Source organism: Lagenorhynchus albirostris, chromosome 20, assembly GCF_949774975.1.
Source record: "Lagenorhynchus albirostris chromosome 20, mLagAlb1.1, whole genome shotgun sequence".
In the NCBI taxonomy this organism is placed as follows: domain Eukaryota; kingdom Metazoa; phylum Chordata; class Mammalia; order Artiodactyla; family Delphinidae; genus Lagenorhynchus; species Lagenorhynchus albirostris.
The window spans coordinates 38,958,610-38,979,226 of record NC_083114.1 but is presented as its reverse complement, the minus strand read 5'-3'; the positions used below and the strand labels follow the sequence as shown (position 1 = coordinate 38,979,226).

Sequence of the window (20,617 nt, the reverse complement as noted above, 5' to 3'; positions counted from 1 at the left end):
TCTGGCAGCTTATCCCATCAATCCTTATATTTGGGTTTCTAAAGGTAATTGTCTCTATTGTCAAGTACGTAGAATAAATAGAAGTCAGAAGCTACTAAATAATAGCAGACATTTAGACAGACTGCTTGTGGAGTGGTAGAAGGGATTTAAGCACAGAGGCTTATCACATACCAGGGAGCCAAATCAGGAGTGGAGAGTCCAAGCTCTTATTGCTTGATAGAGGAACACAGCGACTGTATTTGTCTTCTCTCTCTCTTTTTAATGTATCATAATGTCAAACCCAGGTGAAAAGCCAACTTATGGGAATTTTGACATTAAGTACCCCAGGCAGTACATTCTAAGAATGAAATTATGATTGTTGGGGCATGTGCTTCAGAGAGTCTCCTAGGTCTACATTTGACCTATAGCCTGAGATTTCATGTCCATCTTTATTTTGTAAAGAATCTATCTGTTGAAAGTTTACTAAAGTCTAACTAGGATCGTTATCTAAAATTTCTCTCCTGTGCCCCCGCCATGTGTAATATTATATTTATACAAATTGCTCAGGGATTAGTGGTAATTTGGCAGAAACAGGATCTTTAGACTATGAAGCTCCACATAAAGGCACTATATAGTGGATGACAGGAAAAAGCAGCAGCATTTAAGCAGTGTAAGAAGGTTTGTTGCATTAGATAAACTTACTGTTTTAGGAATTGAGGTACCTGGGGGTATATATATTTATTTGGGAATGATTTGTAATCAGTATTTTAAAAGGTGGGAAATTTATTTTATTTATTTATTGAATTTTATTTTATTTTTTTATACAACAGGTTCTTATTAGTCATCAATTTTATACACATCTGTGTATATATGTCAATCCCAATTGCCCAGTTCAGCACACCACCATACCCACCCACCCCCCCCGTGGTTTTCCCCTCTTGGCGTCCATACGTTTGTTCTCTACATCTGTGTCTCAACTTCTGCCCTGCAAACTGGTTCATCTGTACCATTTTTCTAGGTTCCACATACATGCATTAATATATAATATTTGTTTTTCTCTTTCTGACTTACTTCACTCTGTATGACAGTCTCTAGATCCATCCACGTCTCAACAAATGACTCAATTTCGTTCCTTTTTATGGCTGAGTAATATTCCATTGTATATATGTACCACGACTTCTTTATCCATTCGTCTGTCGATGGGCATTTAGGTTGCTTCCATGACCTGGCTATTGTAAATAGTGCTGCAGTGAACATTGGGGTGCATGTGTCTTTTTGAATTATGGTTTTCTCTGGGTATATGCCCAGTAGTGGGATTGCTGGATCATATGTTAATTCTATTTTTAGTTTTTTAATGAACCTCCATACTGTTCTCCATAGTGGCTGTATCAATTTACATTCCCACCAACAGTGCAAGAGAGTTCCCTTTTCTCCACACCCTCTCCAGCATTTGTTGTTTGTAGATTTTCCGATGATGCCAATTCTAACTGGTGTGAATTGATACCTCATTGTAGTTTTGATTTGCATTTCTGTAATAATTAGTGATGTTGAGCAGCTTTTCATGTTCTTCTTGGCCATCTGTATGTCTTCTTTGGAGAAATGTCTGTTTAGGTCTTCTGCCTAAATCCATTGTTGGATTGGGTTGTTTGTTTCTTTAATATTGAGCTGGATGAGCTGTTTATATATTTTGGATATTAATCCTTTGTCCGTTGATTCGTTTGCAAATATTTTCTCCCATTCTGAGGGTTGTCTTTTTGTCTTGTTTGTGGTTTCCTTTGCTGTGCAAAAGCTTTGAAGTTTCATTAGGTTCCATTTGTTTATTTTTGTTTTTATTTCCATTACTCTAGGAGGTGGATCAAAAAAGATCTTCCTGTGATTTATGTCAGAGTGTTCTTCCTATGTTTTCCTCTAAGAGTTTTATAGTGTCTGGTCTTAAATTTAGGTCTTGAATCCATTTTGAGTTTATTTTTGTGTATGGTGTTAGGGAGTGTTCTAATTTAATTCTTTTACATGTAGCTGTCCAGTTTTCCCATCACCACTTATTGAAGAGACTGTCTTTTCTCCATTGTATATTCTTGCCTCCTTTGTCATAGATTTGTTGACCATAGGTTCATGGGTTTATCTCTGGGCTTTCTATCTTGTTCCATTGATCTATGTTTCTCTTTTTGTGCCAGTACCATATTGTCTTGATTACTGTAGCTTTGTAGTATAGTCTGAAGTCAGGGAGTCTGATTCCTCCAGCTCCGTTTTTTTTCCCTCAAGACTGCTTTGGCTATTCGGGGTCTTTTGTATCTCCATACAAATTTTAAGATTTTTTGTTCTAGGTCTGTAAAAAATGCCATTGGTAATTTGACAGGGATTGCATTGAATCTGTAGATTGCTTTGGGTAGTATAGTCATTTTCACAATATTGATTCTTTCAATACAAGAACATGGTATATCTCTCCATCTGTTGGTATCATCTTCAATTTCTTTCATCAGTGTCTTATAGTTTTCTGCATACAGGTCTTTTGTCTCCCTAGGTAGGTTTATTTCTAGGTATTTTATTCTTTTTGTTGCAGTGGTAAATGGGAGTGTTTAATTTCTCTTTCAGATTTCTCATGATTAGTGTATAGGAATGCAAGAGATTTCTGTGCATTAATTTTGTATCCTGCAACTTTACCAAATTCTTTGATTACCTCTATTAGTTTTCTGGTGGCATCTTTAGGATTCTCTATGTATAGTATCATGTCATCTGCAAACAGTGACAGTTTTACTTCTTCTTTTCCAATTTGTATTCCTTTTATTTCTTTTTTTCTCTGGTTTCCGTGGCTAGGACTTCCAAAACTATGTTGAATAATAGTGGTGAGAGTGGACATCCTTGTCTTGTTCCTGATTTTAGAGGAAATGCTTTCAGTTTTTCACCATTGAGAATGATGTTTGCTGTGGGTTTGTCATATATGGCCTTTATTATGTTGAGGTAGGTTCCCTCTATGGCCACTTTCTGGAGAGTTTTTATCATAAATGGGTGTTGAATTTTGTCAAAAGCTTTTTCTGCATCTATTGAGATGATCATATGGTTTTTATTCTTCAGTTTGTTAATATGGTGTATCACATTGATTGATTTGCATATATTGAAGAATCCTTGCATTCCTGGGATAAATCCCACTTGGTCATGGTGTATGATCCTTTTAATGTGTTGCTGGATTCTGTTTGCTAGTATTTTGTTGAGGATTTTTGTATCTATATTCATCAGTGATATTGGTCTGTAATTTTCTTTTTTTGTAGTACCTTTGTCTCGTTTTGGTATCAGGGTGATGATGGCCTCAGAGAATGAGTTTGGGAGTGTTCCTTCCTCTGCAACTTTTTCTTTTTTTTTTTTTTTTTTTTTTTTTTTGCGGTACACGGGCCTCTCACTGTTGTGGCCTCTCCCGTTGCGGAGCACAGGCTCCGGACGCGTAGGCTCAGCGGCCATGGCTCACGGGTCCAGCTGCTTTGCGACATGTGGGATCTTCCCGGACCGGGGCACGAACCCGTGTCCCCTGCATCGGCAGGCAGACTCTCAACCACTGCGCCACCAGGGAAGCCCCTTCCTCTGCAATTTTTTGGAAGAGTTTGAGAAGGATGGGTGTTAGCTCTTCTCTAAATGTTTGATAGAATTCACCTGTGAAGCCATCGCGTCCTGGACTTTCTGCTTGTTAGAAGATTTTTAATCACAGTTTCAATTTCATTACTTGTGATTGGTCTGTTCATATTTTCTATTTCTTCCTGGTTCAGTCTTGGAAGGTTATATATACCTTTCTAAGAATTTGTCCATTTCTTCCAGGTTGTCCATTTTATTGGCATAGAGTTGCTTGTAGTAGTCTCTTAGGATGCTTTGTATTTCTTCAGTGTCTGTTATAACTTCTCTGTTTTCATTTCTAATTTTATTGATTTGAGTCCTCTCCCTCTTGATGAGTCTGGCTAATGGTTTATCAATTTTGTTTATCTTCTCAAAGAACCAGCTTTTAGTTTTATTGATCTTTCCTATTGTTTCCTTTGTTTGTATTTCATTTATTTCTGCTCTAATCTTTGATTTCTTTCCTTCCGCTAACTTTGGGTCTTGTTTGTTCTTCTTTCTCTAGTTCCTTTAGGTGTAAGGTTAGATTGTGTATTTGAGATTTTTCTTGTTTCTTGTGGTAGGCTTGTATAGCTATAAACTTCCCTCTTAGAACTGCTTTTGCTGCATCTCATAGGTTTTGGATCGTCGTGCTTTCGTTGTCATTTGTCTCTAGGTGTTTTTTGATTTCCTCTTTGATTTCTTCAGTGATCTCTTGGTTATTTAGTAACGTATTGTTTAGCCTCCATGTGTTTGTGTTGTTTACATTTTTTTCCCTGTAATTCATTTCTAATCTCATAGCATTGTGGTCAGAAAAGATGCTTGATATGATTTCAGTTTTCTTAAATTTACTGAGGCTTGATTTGTGACCCAAGATGTGATCTATCCTGGAGAATGTTCCATGCGCACTTGAGAAGAAAGTGTAATCTGCTGTTTTTGGATGGAATGTCCTATAAATATCAGTTAACTCTATCTGATCTATTGTGTCATTTAAAGCTTGTGTTTCCTTATTTATTTTCATTTTGGATGATCTGTCCATTGGTGTAAGTGAGGTGTTAAAGTCCCCCACTATTATTGTGTTACTTTCGATTTCCTCTTTTATAGCTGTTAGCAGTTGCCTTATGTATTGAGGTGCTCCTATGTTGGGTGCATATATTTTTATAATTGTTATATCTTCTTCTTGGATTGATCCCTTGATCATTAGGTAGTGTCCTTCCTTGTCTCTTGTAACATTCTTTATTTTAAAGTCTATTTTATTTGATATGAATATAGCTACTCCAGCTTTCTTTTGATTTCCATTTGCATGGAATATCTTTTTCCATCCCCTCACTTTTTCTGTATGTGTCCCTAGGTCTGAAGTGGGTCTCTTGTAGACAGCATATATATGGGTCTTGTTTTTGTATCCATTCAGCAAGCCTGTGTCTTTTGGTTGGAGCATTTAATCCATTCACGTTTAAGGTAATTATCGATATGTATGTTCCTATGACCATTTTCTTAATTGTTTTGGGTTTGTTTTTGTAGGTCCTTTTCTTCTCTTGTGTTTCCCGCTTAGAGAAGTTCCTTTAGCAAATTTGTTGTAGAGCTGGTTTGGTGGTGCTGAATTCTCTTAGCTTTTGCTTGTCTGTAAAGCTTTTGATTTCTCCATCAAACCTGAATGAGATCCTTGCTGGGTAGAGTAATCTTGGTTGTAGGTTCTTCCCTTTCATCAGTTTAAGTATATCTTGCCACTCCCTTCTGGCTTGTAGAGTTTCTGCTGAGAAATCAGCTGTTAACCTTATGGGAGTTCCCTTGTATGTTATTTGTCATTTTTCCCTCGCTGCTTTCAGTAATTTTTCTTTGTCTTTAATTTTTGCCAATTTGATTACTATGTGTCTTGGCGTGTTTCTCCTTGGGTTTATCCTATATGGGACTCGCTGCGCTTCCTGGACTTGGGTGGCTATTTCCTTTCCCATGTTAGGGAAGTTTTTGACTATAATCTCTTCAAATATTTTCTCGGGTCCTTTCTCTCTCTCTTCTCCTCTGGGACCCCTATAATGCAAATGTTGTTGACGTTTAATGTTGTCCCAGAGGTCTCTTAGTCTGTCTTCATTTCTTTTAATGCTTTTTTCTTTATTCTGTTCCGTAGCAGTGAATTCCACCATTCTGTCTTCCAGGTCACTTATCTGTTCTTCTGCCTCAGTTATTCTGCTATTGATTCCTTCTAGTGTAGTTTTCATATCAGTTATTGTATTGTTCATCTCTGTTTGTTTGTTCTTTACTTCTTCTAGGTCTTTGTTAAACATTTCTTGCATCTTCTTGATCTTTGCCTCCATTCTTTTTCCGAGGTCCTGGATCATCTTCACTGTCATTTTTCTGAATTCTTTTTCTGGAAGGTTTGCCTATCTCCACTTCATTTAGTTGTTTTTCTGGGGTTTTATCTTGTTCCTTCATCTGGTACATAGCTCTCTGCCTTTTCATCTTGTCTTTCTTTCTGTGAGTGTGGTTTTTGTTCCACAGGCTGCAGGATTGTAGTCTTCTTGCTTCTGCTGTCTGCCCTCTGGTGGATGAGGCTAAAGAGGCTTGTGCAGGTTCCCTGATGGGAGGGACTGGTGGTGGGTAGAGCTGACTGTTGCTCTGGTGGGCAGAGCTCAGTAAAGCTTTAATCCATTTAACTGTTGATGGGTGGGGCTGGGTTCCCTCCCTGTTGCTTGTTTGGCCTGAGGCAACCCAACACTGGAGCCTACCTGGGCTGTTTGGTGGGGCTCGTGGCGGACTCTGGGAGGGCTCACGCCAAGGAGTACTTACCAGAACTTCTGCTGCCAGTGTCCTTGTCCCCACGGTGAGCCACAGCTACCCCCCGCCTCTGCAGGAGACCCTCCAACACTAGCAGGTAGGTCTGGTTCAGTCCCCCCTGGGGTCACTGCTCCTTCCCCTCGGTCCCAATGTGCACACTACTTTGTATGTGCCCTCCAAGAGTGGAGTCTCTGTTTCTCCCAGTCCTGTCGAAGTCCTGCAATCAATTCCCACTAGCCTTCAAAGTCTGATTCTCTAGGAATTCCTCCTTCCGTTGCCGGACCCCGAGGTTGGGAAGCCTGACGTGGGGCTCAGAACCTTCACTCCAGTGGGTGGACTTCTGTGGTATAAGTGTTCTCCACTCTGTGAGTCACCCACCCAGCAGTTATGGGATTTGATTTTACTGTGATTGCGCCCCTCCTACCGTCTCACTGTAGCTTCTCCTTTGTCTTCGCATATGGGGTATCTTTTTTGGTGAGTTCCAGTGTCTTCCTGTTGATGATTGTCCAGCAGCTAGTTGTGATTCTGGTGTTCTTGCAAGAGGGAGTGAGAGCACGTCCTTCTACTCCACCAACTTGGTTCCTCCTCCGCCATTTGAAATTTATTTTATTAAAGAGAGCCATCAGGGTGGTAGCAAGTCCGCCTCAGGGAACAAGAAAGTTTCAACGTTTCCGTCTATGGACAGATGTAGAAAATGTGGTATACAGCTTTAAAAAGGAAGGAAATTCTGATACTACATGCTACAACATGGATGGACCTTGAAGACATTGGTGCTAAATGAAATAAGCCCGTCACAAAAGGGCAAATACCATGATTCCACTCATATGAAGTACCTAGAGTAGCCAAATTTGTAAAGAATGAAAGTAGAGTGGTGGTTGCCAGCGGCTGGGGGAGAGGGAAATGGGGAGTCATTGTTTACTGTGTCCAGAGTTTCAGTTTGGGAAGATGAGAAAGTTCTAGAGATGGATGGTGGTGGTGGTGGCACAACAGTGTGAATGTACTTAAATGCTCCTGAACTATACCCTTAGAAGTGGTTAAATGGTAAGTTTAATGTTATGTATATTACCCAAATTTTAAAGAGTTTCAAAAAACTTTATTTACAAAATGCATATAACTTTGTCTGATGTAATTATTAACTCAGTTTATTCCAAGTTCTAAAATGTGATTGACAGCCTCTAATCACTAAATAACAAAATTTTGCTCTATTAAGCTAACTCAGAGTAATAACGGAAAAGAAAGTGTAGCTTTCATTCGTCTCCAGATTAATGCTTCCTGACCTCCATTTTGTAACACTCCAGCTATCTCAAGGAATATCATCTTTAAAGTATACGCTATGTTGTACCTTTTGCCACCTGCACAAGAGCTTTACTTGTTATTCAGATCAAAATGATCTTTAAGGGCATTCATGAGTAAGGAGAACTGTAGGCACAAGTAACCCGTTCACTTTATTCCCAGGATGCTCTGAGCTGTTTTTACAGGTGGTTTATGGTATAGAGAGTTATCGTCCTTTAGGCAAATTAATTATTTCAAGTAATAACGCTACAAAATAAATATTTAGCCTCTCTAAGACTGAGAAGAATTTTAGGTGGTGTGTCCTGACATTGATGTGTTAACTGAGTTTTATAATTTCCCAAATTGGAATTAAATATATAGAGATTTAACATTTTATAGTTGCTCAGTTTTAGGTTTTACCAATATTTTATCTTTTTTCCTTCATAGCTGTAAAATTCTTTATAAACATAACCATCCCCTGGCCTGTTTCTTTTGATAACCAGAATGTGGAAATTGGTTTTTTACTTTAAAAAGTATCAGAAATATTTTATCATCCCTTGATGTGAATAAATGAACTCGTTATGGTACTTACACGTACATTATCAAGTAAAAGATTACCTTTTCCCCCTACATTTTTATGGGCAGTATTGTAAATTGCCCCAGCTTTTTGTGTTATTGTTTAAAGAACATCTGCCCTTTTGTGCATGTGTTAACATCGCCAATTATTTATAAGGAAAAATCAAGAGAAAGTAATTCATCATATAATAAAGTTTTCCTCCGTCTCTTTTTAGGATATTTTCTTTTCTGGATGTTGTAACCTTGTGTCGCTGTGCTCAGGTCTCCAGGGTAAGAATGGCTGACATGATTACAAGAGCATCCCTTCCTGACATTAATGATAATCAGCTTCTGTAGTAGGCCGACTATTTACTTCAGATGGTAGTTGTATGTTATGTTTCCAAGGTTGTGGTTTCACCCATGGGATACCCAAACCCATGTTAATTCTACAGTGGAATTCTACTATATGTACTATCTCTAACTTTAATTTTTTGAAATTCTTGACTATTTGTGTAATATAAACAGAAGAAACATTTTCAAGGAAAAAGCACTAAACATGCAAATTAAAAGAATAGGCTTTACTCAGAACTGTAATAATATAGTATTTCATTATGTTTCCCTTATTCATTTTATGTACATACATGGAAGGCTCTTGATATCTCCCTATATTTTTTTCTCAAAAGGTTATAGCTAGAATTTAATTTTTAAGAAATTGTAGAGCAAACCAAATTCCATTCTCAAAGTCAGTTTCTGCATTACTCTTACTTATCCATTTTTGTCAATTGACATTACTATGACAAAACAGTGAGACAATCTTATTGCTGCCACTAATATTAAGAATAGAATCTCTGTTGTGGGAAAATTGCTTTATGAATCATTCATAGTCTCTTTTGTAATACAGATATATAATAATTAATAAAATGAATGAGTACATACAGTTATCATCTTTTTATAAACTGGACAATGGCTTTTTGATGTTTAACAAATACTTATTGAGAACCTACTATGTACCAGGTATAGTCCTAGGTGCTGAGTATGTAATATGGTTATATCACAATACTCAGCATCAGAGTATTGTGTTTACCTCTGTTAAGTGGACCCAGGTTTTCCTTCAAATTTCCATCACCAATTTCCTTCAAAAAAAACCCCCACAAAACTTGCCATAGAAAATCCACCTCATCTTGCTAACTTTAATGTAATTTCTACATCCTAAAAGCCATACTAAATCTGTATCTCAGCTATTTAAGAAACAATCAGGCATATTTTGATGATTTCTATTCATGACAGTTCTGTTCCTGGTACCTGAGTGGTTGCCTTAGTCATGGCTGGTACAAATGAGTGGGGTTTCTTTTTTGTCTCCATATGAAGCTGAGGTCATCATTGAGAAACAAAATTCCCAGACCAGTGTCTTAACCTGTTTGGTTGCAGAGTCTCATCTCAAGAATGTTGATTTGAGTGAGTTTTAATTGTTGTTTTCATGTTCAGGTTCCTCTTCCTTCTTAATGTGTTTTAACTTAAAAGGAAGCAGAATGCCAATTTTCATTACATCTGTACAATTGGAACATCGGTAGTTAGCCTGTTATTCTCTGTACTTGAAGTATTTAGTTAATTTGCTTTAAAAAAAAAAAACAACAACAAAAACTCTAGAGAGGAACCTGTCATTCCTAATTTTAGTCTCACTTTAGCATGTGTCCTGCTTGCTGAAGAAAATACTATAAGGAAATGAGAAGTATCAAATCAGAGATAGAGTTAGCCTAAGAATCTGGTAAACATATGATCTTTAAAGGTTTTATCTCTTGTCTCCCATGGAGCCATTTAAGAAACTGTTGGAAAAATATGAAGCCACAAAAAGAAAAGTAACATCGAAATCCTGAGAAAACCTTAAAGATTTCTATAATAATAACTTTGTTAACCCTCATACCCCTGACATCTTTCTTACTGATTGTGTGATAGTTACCTGGGGCTTATAAGTGTATCTTTAATTTCCGTTTTAGAATTTCAGTATCGAATCTGTGTTTTGAATTGTTGTAGTAAGAGATAATATTCTAAGTTTATAACTTAACAGTGTTAAGACTTTTGTTTACACTTTAAATTCAGTAGGGAAAACGTTTAAAGGCTTTCTGATTAAAATACAGAACGATCCGCAAAAGGTTAACTCTTAGTGGAGTCATTTTTCACCTTATCCTGAAAGGTTGAAAATCTTGGAAGCTTTCTTGCCTCCCTTTAGGTAATTAAAGAAATGTATGAGAAGTCTTAAAACTTTCAGTGTTTAAAATTACCACTGAATCAAGTTGAAGGAAAAGATGACCAATTGAAAAACATGCCTGAGTGAGCAAATTGGTAATGAGGAAAGCATTAAGTCTCTGTCATGTATACTGAGAAATGATAGTGTCTTTTGTAAATCCCAGGTCACCATATCACAGTTTTGGGTCCAAACAAGTGATGCTATGAATAGCATATTTTTATTGAACATGGCATATGTATTGAACACACTACATTCAGAGTGCCATCTTCTTTCTTTGGTTTCACACTCACCTCGTTCCTAGTTGAGGGATAGAGTAACAGACTTGCTTTTCATTAGCTGGATTATCTCATTTTGAGATTGGAAACTCAAGTTAGAAAACAGTTTCCGGCTGTGATACTTATCACAACCTGTTCTTTCCCCAGCCCGCTAATGTAAGATCTTTCGTAGCTACTAATTTCTGTACCCACTCATTTATGAGATAATCTACTTGGAGAATAAAGTATGAATCAGAAATAAGACTGACTTTTGGGGAGTTAATGGTGGAGGTGCTAAGAAATTTTTTGGTCAATTTCAATCATTAGTAGGTTGAATTGTGAACTTGAATTTTGCTAGCTTTTCCCCTTCATTTCAGCTTCTGTTCATTCTGTCTCTTCTTCTTCAAAATAGGCCTGGAATGTTCTGGCTCTGGATGGCAGTAACTGGCAGCGAATTGACCTGTTTGATTTCCAGAGGGATATCGAGGTATGACTGCGTGGTGTGTGGCCCCATCTCTCTCGTTAGAATGTAATTGCAGCATATAGGACAGATTAGCCCCAACCACATAAATCTCCTTTCCCTGGAGAGAGAGACTGTTCATTTCAGCGCATCTGAACTTCATGGGAGCTTGCAATTTTCCCAAGAACTGGTTCAGTTTTTGAGAATGAGCAGAATTATTTTACTGAAGTAATACTGAGTTATTTAGTTTTAATAGGACTCATTTTTGTTTTTATTTTTGTGGTGGAAATGTGAACCTTTGTTTGCTCTTTTTAAGGAAGTCTTTTCATATTTGTTTATTTAAAAATAAGTGGAGTTAATTTATTGGAGCATGATATCTGCATAAATTCTTCTTGATGAGCATTCTGGGTTCTGGGGGAACCTATAGATAGTTTTTGTAGAGAATGAATTGGATTACTTTTATTGGGGAGAGATTTTTTCCCTTCTCACTTCTCCCCCATATTTTATCTCTTAGTATTGCCTATTTTCTCTAAAATGGAGAAGAATGGCTTAAGCTTAAATTATTTAACCTGAATTTGAGCTCTGTAGTCCTTGGTTTTCTCATCTGGAGAGTGGAAGTAATAGCTTCCTCACTGTGTTATAAGGATTAAATTAGATTTAGATGTAGCTATTTTTTCTGTTGGGTTTGTTTTTTTTTTAAGTTCTAGTGGAACTTAGTGGTCTTGAGAATCCATGTAAGAAGTTAAAAAAACCTCACATGAACTTTATATTATCTTCATAAAGTACTTTTATTTTATTTTATTTATTTATTTTTTTGCGGTATGCGGGCCTCTCACTGTTGTGGCTTCTCCCGTTGCGGAGCACAGGCTCCGGACGCACAGGCTCAGCGGCCATGGCTCACGGGCCCAGCCGCTCCGCGGCATGTGGGATCTTCCCGGACCGGGGCACGAACCCGTGTCCCCTGCATCGGCAGGTAGACTCTCAACCACTGCGCCACCAGGGAAGCCCAGTACTTTTATTTTTTAATATTTTTTTAAAGACTTTTTTTTTGATGTGGACCTTTTTTTTTTTTTGCGGTATGCAGGCCTTTCACTGTTGTGGCCTCTCCAGTTGCAGAGCACAGTCATCCAGACGCGCAGGCTCAGCGGCCATGGCTCACGGGCCCAGCCGCTCCGCGGCATATGGGATCTTCTCAGACCGGGGCACGAACCCGCGTCCCCTGCGTCGGCAGGCGGAATCCCAACCACTGCGCCACCAGGGAAGCCCTGATGTGGACCATTTTTAAAGTCTTTATAGAATTTGTTACCATATTGCTTCTGTTTTATGTTTTGGTTTTTTGGCCACGAGGCATATGGGATCTTAGCTCCCCAACCAGGGATCAAACCCACACCCCTTGCATTGGAAAGCGAAGTCTTAACCATTGGACTGCCAGGGAAGTCCCATAAAGTACTTTTAAAATGATACCCACCGACATGCTGGATTTTTCTGTTTTTCACAATTCTCTGATCTTCATGGATGTAAATATTTAAAGCAGCCTGGCCTACAAAACCATTCAGCAAGCTTTTGTGAAGTGTTCATTGAGTCTCTGCTGTATTTAGAGCACTATAGTAAATACACAGAAATAATAGAGAGAGTTAATGTCCTGTGGCTGCAGGAGGGGAATCTACATTGATGTAGTGGCATAAGAGAACTACAGAGCACCATTTCCTCAAATGCAGGGTATCTTACAAGAGGAACAAAGTAAATAACAATATAGGGTTTAGGTATGTTTCAAGTAGATGGGTTAATCAGGAAAGCTTTCTCCCAGTAAGTTGAAATTTTCATATTGATTTAATTAGGTCTTTTTTTTTTTTTTTTGCGGTACGCGGGCGTCTCACTGTTGTGGCCCCTCCCGCTGCGGAGCACAGGCTCCGGACGTGCAGGCTCAGCAGCCATGGCTCACGGGCCCAGCCGCTCTGCGGCATGTGGGATCTTCCCGAACCGGGCAACGAACCCGTGTCCCCTGCATCGGCAGGCAGACTCCCAACCACTGCGCCACCAGGGAAGCCCTAATTAGGTCTTTAAAACGAGTAGAAGTCTCTTAAAAACGAGGATGTGGTCTTTTCAAAAACGGTGTGGTGGCTTATCTTTGTATACCTGTCTTCTTTTTTTACAGGGCCGGGTAGTGGAGAATATTTCAAAAAGGTGTGGGGGCTTTTTACGAAAGCTAAGTCTTCGTGGGTGTCTCGGAGTGGGAGACAATGCATTAAGGTAAAAACATAGCTATCGATTAACTCATCTTCTTGACTGAAGTGAAGAACAACAGCACTGTCTCACCCAGAAAAGGCTGGAATAGTTTTCATATTCCTAAGCTATTCTGAACCCAAATACACGTTCACTGCTTATAACACAAATATCCAGTAGTGGGATGTGTGGTTTTGAGAATAAAACAAGAACAAGTGCTCCCCCCAAAAAGCCAGATTCCCCATATTATAAATGGTTCGTTTGGAGCTTTGAGTAAATTTTTTTAAGTTTGTTTACTCGAAGTTAGGATAATTTTAACTTTGGTTGACAAAGATTGATGTTTAAAAGTTTATGGTTGAAAAGTAATTTATTCGTAATTGTGAACAACTTTTTGTACCATTTTGTACCAGTAATATCCATTATTACCACTATTGGTATCTTCTATTATTTTTTTAATGCCGAGAATTGTGCCCGTTTCACCTCAAACCCTTTACTTTCTTTCCTGTAAAGGACCTTTGCACAAAACTGTAGGAACATTGAAGTACTGAATCTCAATGGGTGTACAAAGACTACAGATGCGTAAGTATTTTATGTTTTAGAAGGGTAAGTCATAGCCTCTTGTGTCCTGCCTATACTAGCTTTTAATGCAGACTACTAAATATATTTAGCAAATTTCATTTTGGTTTTATAGAGGAAAGATGTTTAAATTTAGAAATAGAATAAGATACTTATTTTAGAATTTGGCTCAAATTCTGTTTTGATTTTTAAAAGAAAACTTAAAACTGTAGTCAGTGAATGTGCAGTAGGGAATACTAATATAGGACTACTTATATTTCAAAAAGACACTAGTAGCTATCATTCAAAAGACACATAAACAGGTGATGCTATAAAAAGATGTAAAATCTTAAACATAGCTTAGAGTAATCAATATAGAGAGTGTTTATTAAATGACTCTTTAAAAGTACAGTGTCTTGTGTCAGTCACAATATAAAAGAAAGAAAGCATAATCCTCCATCCTTCAGAGTTTACTGTCACAGACCCAATAGGCATAAGAAGGTAGACATAAAAAACATTCAGCCTAAGGATCTATTGGTAATAACATGTATCAAATAACATTTAAATATTATGTAGGGAAATTGTTGCCTATTGGAAGGTGAAGAAGATGTTTACACAGGGAGTGGCCAGGATTAGTCAGTGGATCCTCCTGTTTTTCAAAAAGGTCTCATGAAAGAGATGGGCTCTTTAGAATTGCTTGAATGAGGGAAAGTAGAAGACAGTCCAAGCACAGGGTACACATTGTTTATTTTATTGCTTTCTTTGAGGTTACAACTGGTTAACTTTTTTGTTTTTTAATTATTTTATTTTATTTATTTTTGGGTGCGTTGGGTTTTGTTGCTGCACACGGGCTTTCTCTAGTTGCGGTGAGCAGGGACTACTCTTCGTTGCGGTGTGCACGCTTCTCATTGTGGTGGCTTCTCTTGTTGCGGAGCACGGCTCTAGGCGCACAGGCTTCAGTAGTTGTGGCACGTGCGCTCAGCAGTTGTGGCTCGCGGGCTGTAGAGCGCCGGCTCAGTTGTGGCACACGGGCTTAGTTGCTGTGCATCATATGGGATCTTCCCGGACCAGGGCTCGAACCCATGTCCCCTGCATTGGCAGGTGGATTCTTAACCACTGTACCACCAGTGAAGTCCTGTAGATGCTTATCTTAAAAGAAAGGTTTAAAATCAAATCTTCCACCTTTGAAAACTAGAGAAAGAAAAATAAATCTACATAAGTAAAAGGAAGGAAATAAAAAAGATAATGGTGAAAATCAATGAAATAAAAAATGGGCATAGAGTAGAGAAAAATCCATGAAACCAGAAGCTGTTTCTTTGAAATAAAATCAATAAGCTTGATCGACCTCTGTCGAAATTAGTCAAGAAAGAAGACACAGGGGCTTCCCTGGTGGCGCAGTGGTTGAGAGTCTGCCTGCCGATGCAGGGGACACGGGTTCGTGCCCCGGTCCGGGAAGATCCCACATGCCGCGGAGCGGCTGGGCCCGTGAGCCGTGGCCGCTGAGCCTGCGCGTCCGGAGCCTGTGCTTCTCAGCGGGAGAGGCCACAACAGTGAGAGGCCCGCGTACTGCAAAAAAAAAAAGACACAAATCACCAGTACCAAGACTGTAAAAAGAAATATCACTAAAGTTTCTACACAGATTCAAAAGTTAATTAGAGGATGTTGTGAGCAATTTTATGCCAATAAATTTGACAGCTTAGATGAAATAGATAATTTCCTTGAAAGACACAAATTACCAAAACTGTAAAGAAATAGAAAATCTGAATAGTCTTATATCTTTATAAACTGGATTGGTGATTAAAAACCTTACCACCAAAAAATAAAAACAAAAACCTATAGGCTTGCACAGTACTGAATTCTATCGAATATTTTAGAAAGGAATAATCTTTCAAAAAAATAGAGGAGGAGGGAAAACTTTCTAATTCATTATATGAGATCATCATTACCATGATATCAAAAATAAAATAAAAATTACAGGGAAAGGAAACTACTGGCCAATATCCCACATGCACTTGTAAAAATCCGTAACAAAATATTATCAAATTGAACCCAGCAACATATGAAAAGGGTAATAAATCATAATCAATTTGGATTTATCTCAGAAATGTAAGGTTGTTTTAACATGCAAAATCAGTCAGTGTTATTAAGTTCCAACTTAATAACAGATCAAAGAAGAAAAATCACATGATCATCTCAATAGATCCAGAAAAAGCATTTTACAAAATTAAACACCCATTAAGGATAAAATCTCTAAACAAACTAGGAGAAGGTAACTTCCTCAACCTGATAACTTGTATATATGAAAAACCTAATTTTAACATTGTATTTAGTCATAAAATACTGAACATTTCCCCCTAAGGTCAAAGCATGGATATTAGGTCTACTACATCTATTCAACATTGTACTGGAAGTCCACCTAGTACAATAAGGGAAGAAAAAGTGGGGTCATACAGATTAGAAAATAATTTTTAAATGGCATGATAGGGTTCTAGCAAGTTCACGGGAAACATGGCCAATATGCAAAAATTAATTCTGTATCCGTAAACCATCAACGAACAAATGGAAAATGAAATTTTAAATATAGCAACATTCGTGGTAACATCCAAGAACATAAAATACTTAAGGATAAACTTAATAAAAATATGTGCACGTTACATACACTGAAATCAGATTTCTAAAAATTGAAAGTAGGTCTTAAAAGTTTTCATGGACTTCCCTGGTGGCGCAGTGGTTAAGAATCCACCTGCCAATGCAGGGGACACAGGTTCGAGCCCTGCTTCGGGAAGATCCCACATGCCGCAGAGCAACTAAGCCTGTGTGCCACAACTACTGAGTCTGAGCCCTAGACCCTGAGAGCCACAACTGCTGAGCCTGAGTGCCACAACTACTGAGCCTGAGTGCCACAACTGCTGAGCCTGAGTGCCACAACTACGAAGCCTGTGCGCCTAGAGCCTGTGCTCCACAAGAGAAACCACTGCAATGAGAAGCCCGTGCGCAGCAACGAAGAACCAACGCAGCCAGAAAGAAATTTAAGTTTTCATCACAAGAAAAAAAAATTGGAGCCGTGCGTAGTAATGGATGGACTTATTGTGGTAATCATTTTGCAATATATGTGTATATTGAATCATTTTGTTGTACACCTAAAACTAATATAATGTTACATGTTAATTATATACCCAATTTTCAAAAGCAAAGTATGATAATAACTTGTTAAATAGAGAATATCAATTAAAAGAAATTGTAAAATATGAGCCAAATGGAAACTCTGGAATTGGAAATACAGTATCTAAAACATACATAGCATGTTGGCTATAGTTAACAGTACTGTATTGTATACTTGAGAGTAGATTTTAAATGTTTTCACTGTAGCAACAACAAAATGGTATTTATGTGAGGTAAACAGTGTTAACTAACCTTCTTGTGGTAAACATTCCACAACATATATGTGTATCAAATCATCACATTGTATACCTTAAACTTACATAATGTTATATGTCAATTACATGTCAGTAAAGCTAGGGGGAAAAAAACCCCAGAAAAACAGGTAATCAATCAATAAATTTAGAGATCTGTAGGGCTTCCCTGGTGGCGCAGTGGTTAAGAATCCTCCTGCCAATGCAGGGGACACGGGTTCAATCCCTGGTCTGGGAAGAGCCCACATGCCACGGAGCAGCTAAGCCCGTGAGCCACAACTACTGAGCCCATGTGCCACAACTACTGAAGCCCACGCGCCTAGAGCCTGTGCTCCGCAACAAGAAAGGCCACCGCAATGAGAAGCCTGCATACTGCAACGAAGAGTAGCCCCCACTCGTCGCAACTAGAGAAAAGCCCTTGCGCAGCAATGAAGACCCATGCAGCCAAAAATAAATAAATAAATATTAAAAAAAATAAATTTAGAGATCTGTAGCAATTATCCATCCAGTCTAAAGAACAGAAAGATTAAAGAAAAATGGACAGAGCCTCAGAGACCTGTGGAACAACATCAAGAGTAGAATGTGAATGAATCCCAGACAAGATAGAAAGAGGCAGGAAGAAAAAAAAAAGTGAGAAATTAATGGCAGAAAACCTCCCAAATTTGATGAAAAACGTTAATCTACAGATCTAAGAAGTTCAGTGAACCCCAAGAAGGATAAAAATATCCATACCTAGACATGTTAGGGCCAAACTGTTGAAAATTGAACACAGAAATTTTTGAAAGCAGCAAAAGGAAAATAATTCATGTATACAAAAAGAATATTTGGTTAATGGGTGACCTAATCAGAAATAATGGAAACCAGAGCCATGTGACATACTCAGTGTGCTGAAAGGAACAAAACAAGAATTCTGTATCTAGCAAAACTGTCCTCTGTAAATGTAGGCAAAATAATGACATTCCCAGATAAACAAAAAGGGAGAGAATTTGTCCCTAGTAAATATGCCTGGCAAGAAATAGTAAAGTAAGCCCTTCAGGATGAAAGGAAATAAATACCAGACAGTAACTCGGATCCCTAGGAATTGGTAAATGAAAAGCATCGGGAACGGTAAATATGTGGGTAAATCTAAGACTCTGATTTTTTCATATCTTCTCTTAACTTCTTTAGAAAATAGAAGATTGTATAAAGCAATCATTATAACATTGTATTGTTAGGTCTATAATGTATATATAGAGGTAATATATGAAATATATTTGAACATATGAAAATAATAGCACAAAAGAGAGAGGAGGGAACCATTATGTATTGAAGCAACATGCTTGTGCTTTATGCGCATTAAGTTATTGGTTTGTTTGTTTTAATTTATTTTATTTTTTTGGCTGTGTTGGGTCTTAGTTGTGGCATGTGGGATCTTTGTTAAGGTGTGCAGGATCTTTAGTTGTGGTGCGCGGGCTTCTCTCTAGTTGTGGTGTGCGGGTTGTTTTTTTCTCTCTCTAGTTGTGGAGTGTGGGTTCCAGAGCACATGGGCTCTCTAGTTTGCAGCACACGGGCTATCTAGTTGAGGCTCATGGGCTCAGTACTTGTGGTGCGTGGGCTTAGTTGCCCCGTGGCATGTGGGATCTTAGTTCCCCGACCAGGGATCGAACCTGTATCCCCTGCATTAGAAGGCAGATTCTTTACCACTGGACCACCAGGGAAGTCCCTAAGTTATTGTTTTGAAATAGATTATGGTAAATTAAGATACATATGGTATTTCATGAGCAGACTATAAGAAAATAATTAGAGAAAGAAAAAGGTAAAAAGTCAACAGAGGAATTGAAACGTACACTTAAAAACAAGAAAACAGTAAAGGAGACACAGAAAAACAAATTCGAAAAAAGCATGAAGCAAACAGAAAAGGATTGCAAAATGGGAGGGAAAATCCAACCATATCAATAATTTTATTAAATGTAGACAGACTGAACTCTTCACCCAAAAGACAGATTATCAATATGGATTAAAAAGCAACACCTGGGGCTTGCCTGGTGGCGCAGTGGTTAAGAATCCACCTGCCAATGCAGGGGATGTGGGTTCGAGCCCTGATCCGGGAAGATCCCACATGCCACGGAGCAACTAAGCCCGTGCACCGCAACTATTTAGCCTGCGCTCTAGAGCCCACAACACAACTACTGAGCCCACGTGCCATAACTACTGAAGCCCATGTGCCTAGAGCCGGTGGCCCACAACTAGAGAAGCCACCACAATGAGAAGCCCATGCGCTGCAACGAAGAGTAGACCCCGCTTGCCACGACTAGAGAAGCCTGCACACAGCAACGAAGACCCAATGCAGCCAAAAACAAAAAGCAAGACGCAACTGTGTGCTGTCTACAAGAGACATGCTTTAGATTCAAAGCCGCAAATAGGTTGAAAGTAAACAGATGGAAAAATGCATACTATGCAGATAGAGCACTCCACCCAATGATTACAGAATAGACATTCTTTACAAACATACTGGAACATTCTCCAGGATAGAGCATAGATTGGGCCACTAAACAAGTCTTAATCAATTTAAGAAGATTAAAATCATTCAAAATATGTTCTCTGACCAGAACTAGAGAATTAAACTAGAGATTCATGACAGAACAAAATGTGGGGAATGCTCAAGTATTTGGAAATTCAGCATCATGCTTCTAAATAATTTTGAACTGAATGAAAATGAAAAGCTACCAAAATTTACGTGATTCAGCCAAGGTAATGATACAACTCTGCATTCCTATATCACAAAAGAGGAAAGAAAGAAAGCGCAAATCAGTAACAACCTTCAACTTTAAGAAAATAGAAGGGCAAAGCCCAAAGCAAAAAGAAGGAAAAAATAAAGATTAGATTGGATATCAGAGAAATAGGAAACAAAAACAGTAATAAAATCAATGAAACCAAGAGCTGGTTCATTGAAAAAAGTTTTTTAAATTGACAAACCTAGACTGAGAAAATAAGAGAGAAGACTCAGATTATCAAAAGCACGAATAAAGGAGAGAACTAAGTAGCCAAAAGACAGATGAAATGTTTATCAGGTAATACCATAAATAACTTCATACTAACAAATCAGACAATTTAGGTGAAATGGACAAATTCCTGGGAAGGCACAGATTACCAAATTTGACTCAACAGAAAAATAGACAATCTGTATAGATCTATAGCAAGTACATTCAGTAATTCAAAATTGTCCCACAAAAAAAGCCCAAGCCCAGATGACTTCACTGGTGAGTCCATCAAATATTTAAAGAAAAAATAACACCAATACTCAAACTCACTCATAAAGTAAAAGAAGAAATAC

The 20,617-nt window shown here is 38.2% G+C and overlaps 1 protein-coding gene across 3 annotated transcripts in view; it reads left to right on the top strand.

Moving 5' to 3' along the window:
- The window catches only part of FBXL20 (F-box and leucine rich repeat protein 20), a 113,792-nt gene that overhangs the window by 69,035 nt on the left and 24,140 nt on the right, over window positions 1-20,617 (top strand). For all 3 annotated transcript variants that reach the window (XM_060133767.1, XM_060133768.1, XM_060133766.1), the window contains exons 3-6: window positions 8,391-8,445; window positions 11,066-11,140; window positions 13,269-13,363; window positions 13,847-13,915. In XM_060133767.1, coding sequence (XP_059989750.1) covers window positions 8,391-8,445; window positions 11,066-11,140; window positions 13,269-13,363; window positions 13,847-13,915 — 294 coding nt within the window. The remainder of the gene's footprint in view (window positions 1-8,390; window positions 8,446-11,065; window positions 11,141-13,268; window positions 13,364-13,846; window positions 13,916-20,617) is intronic.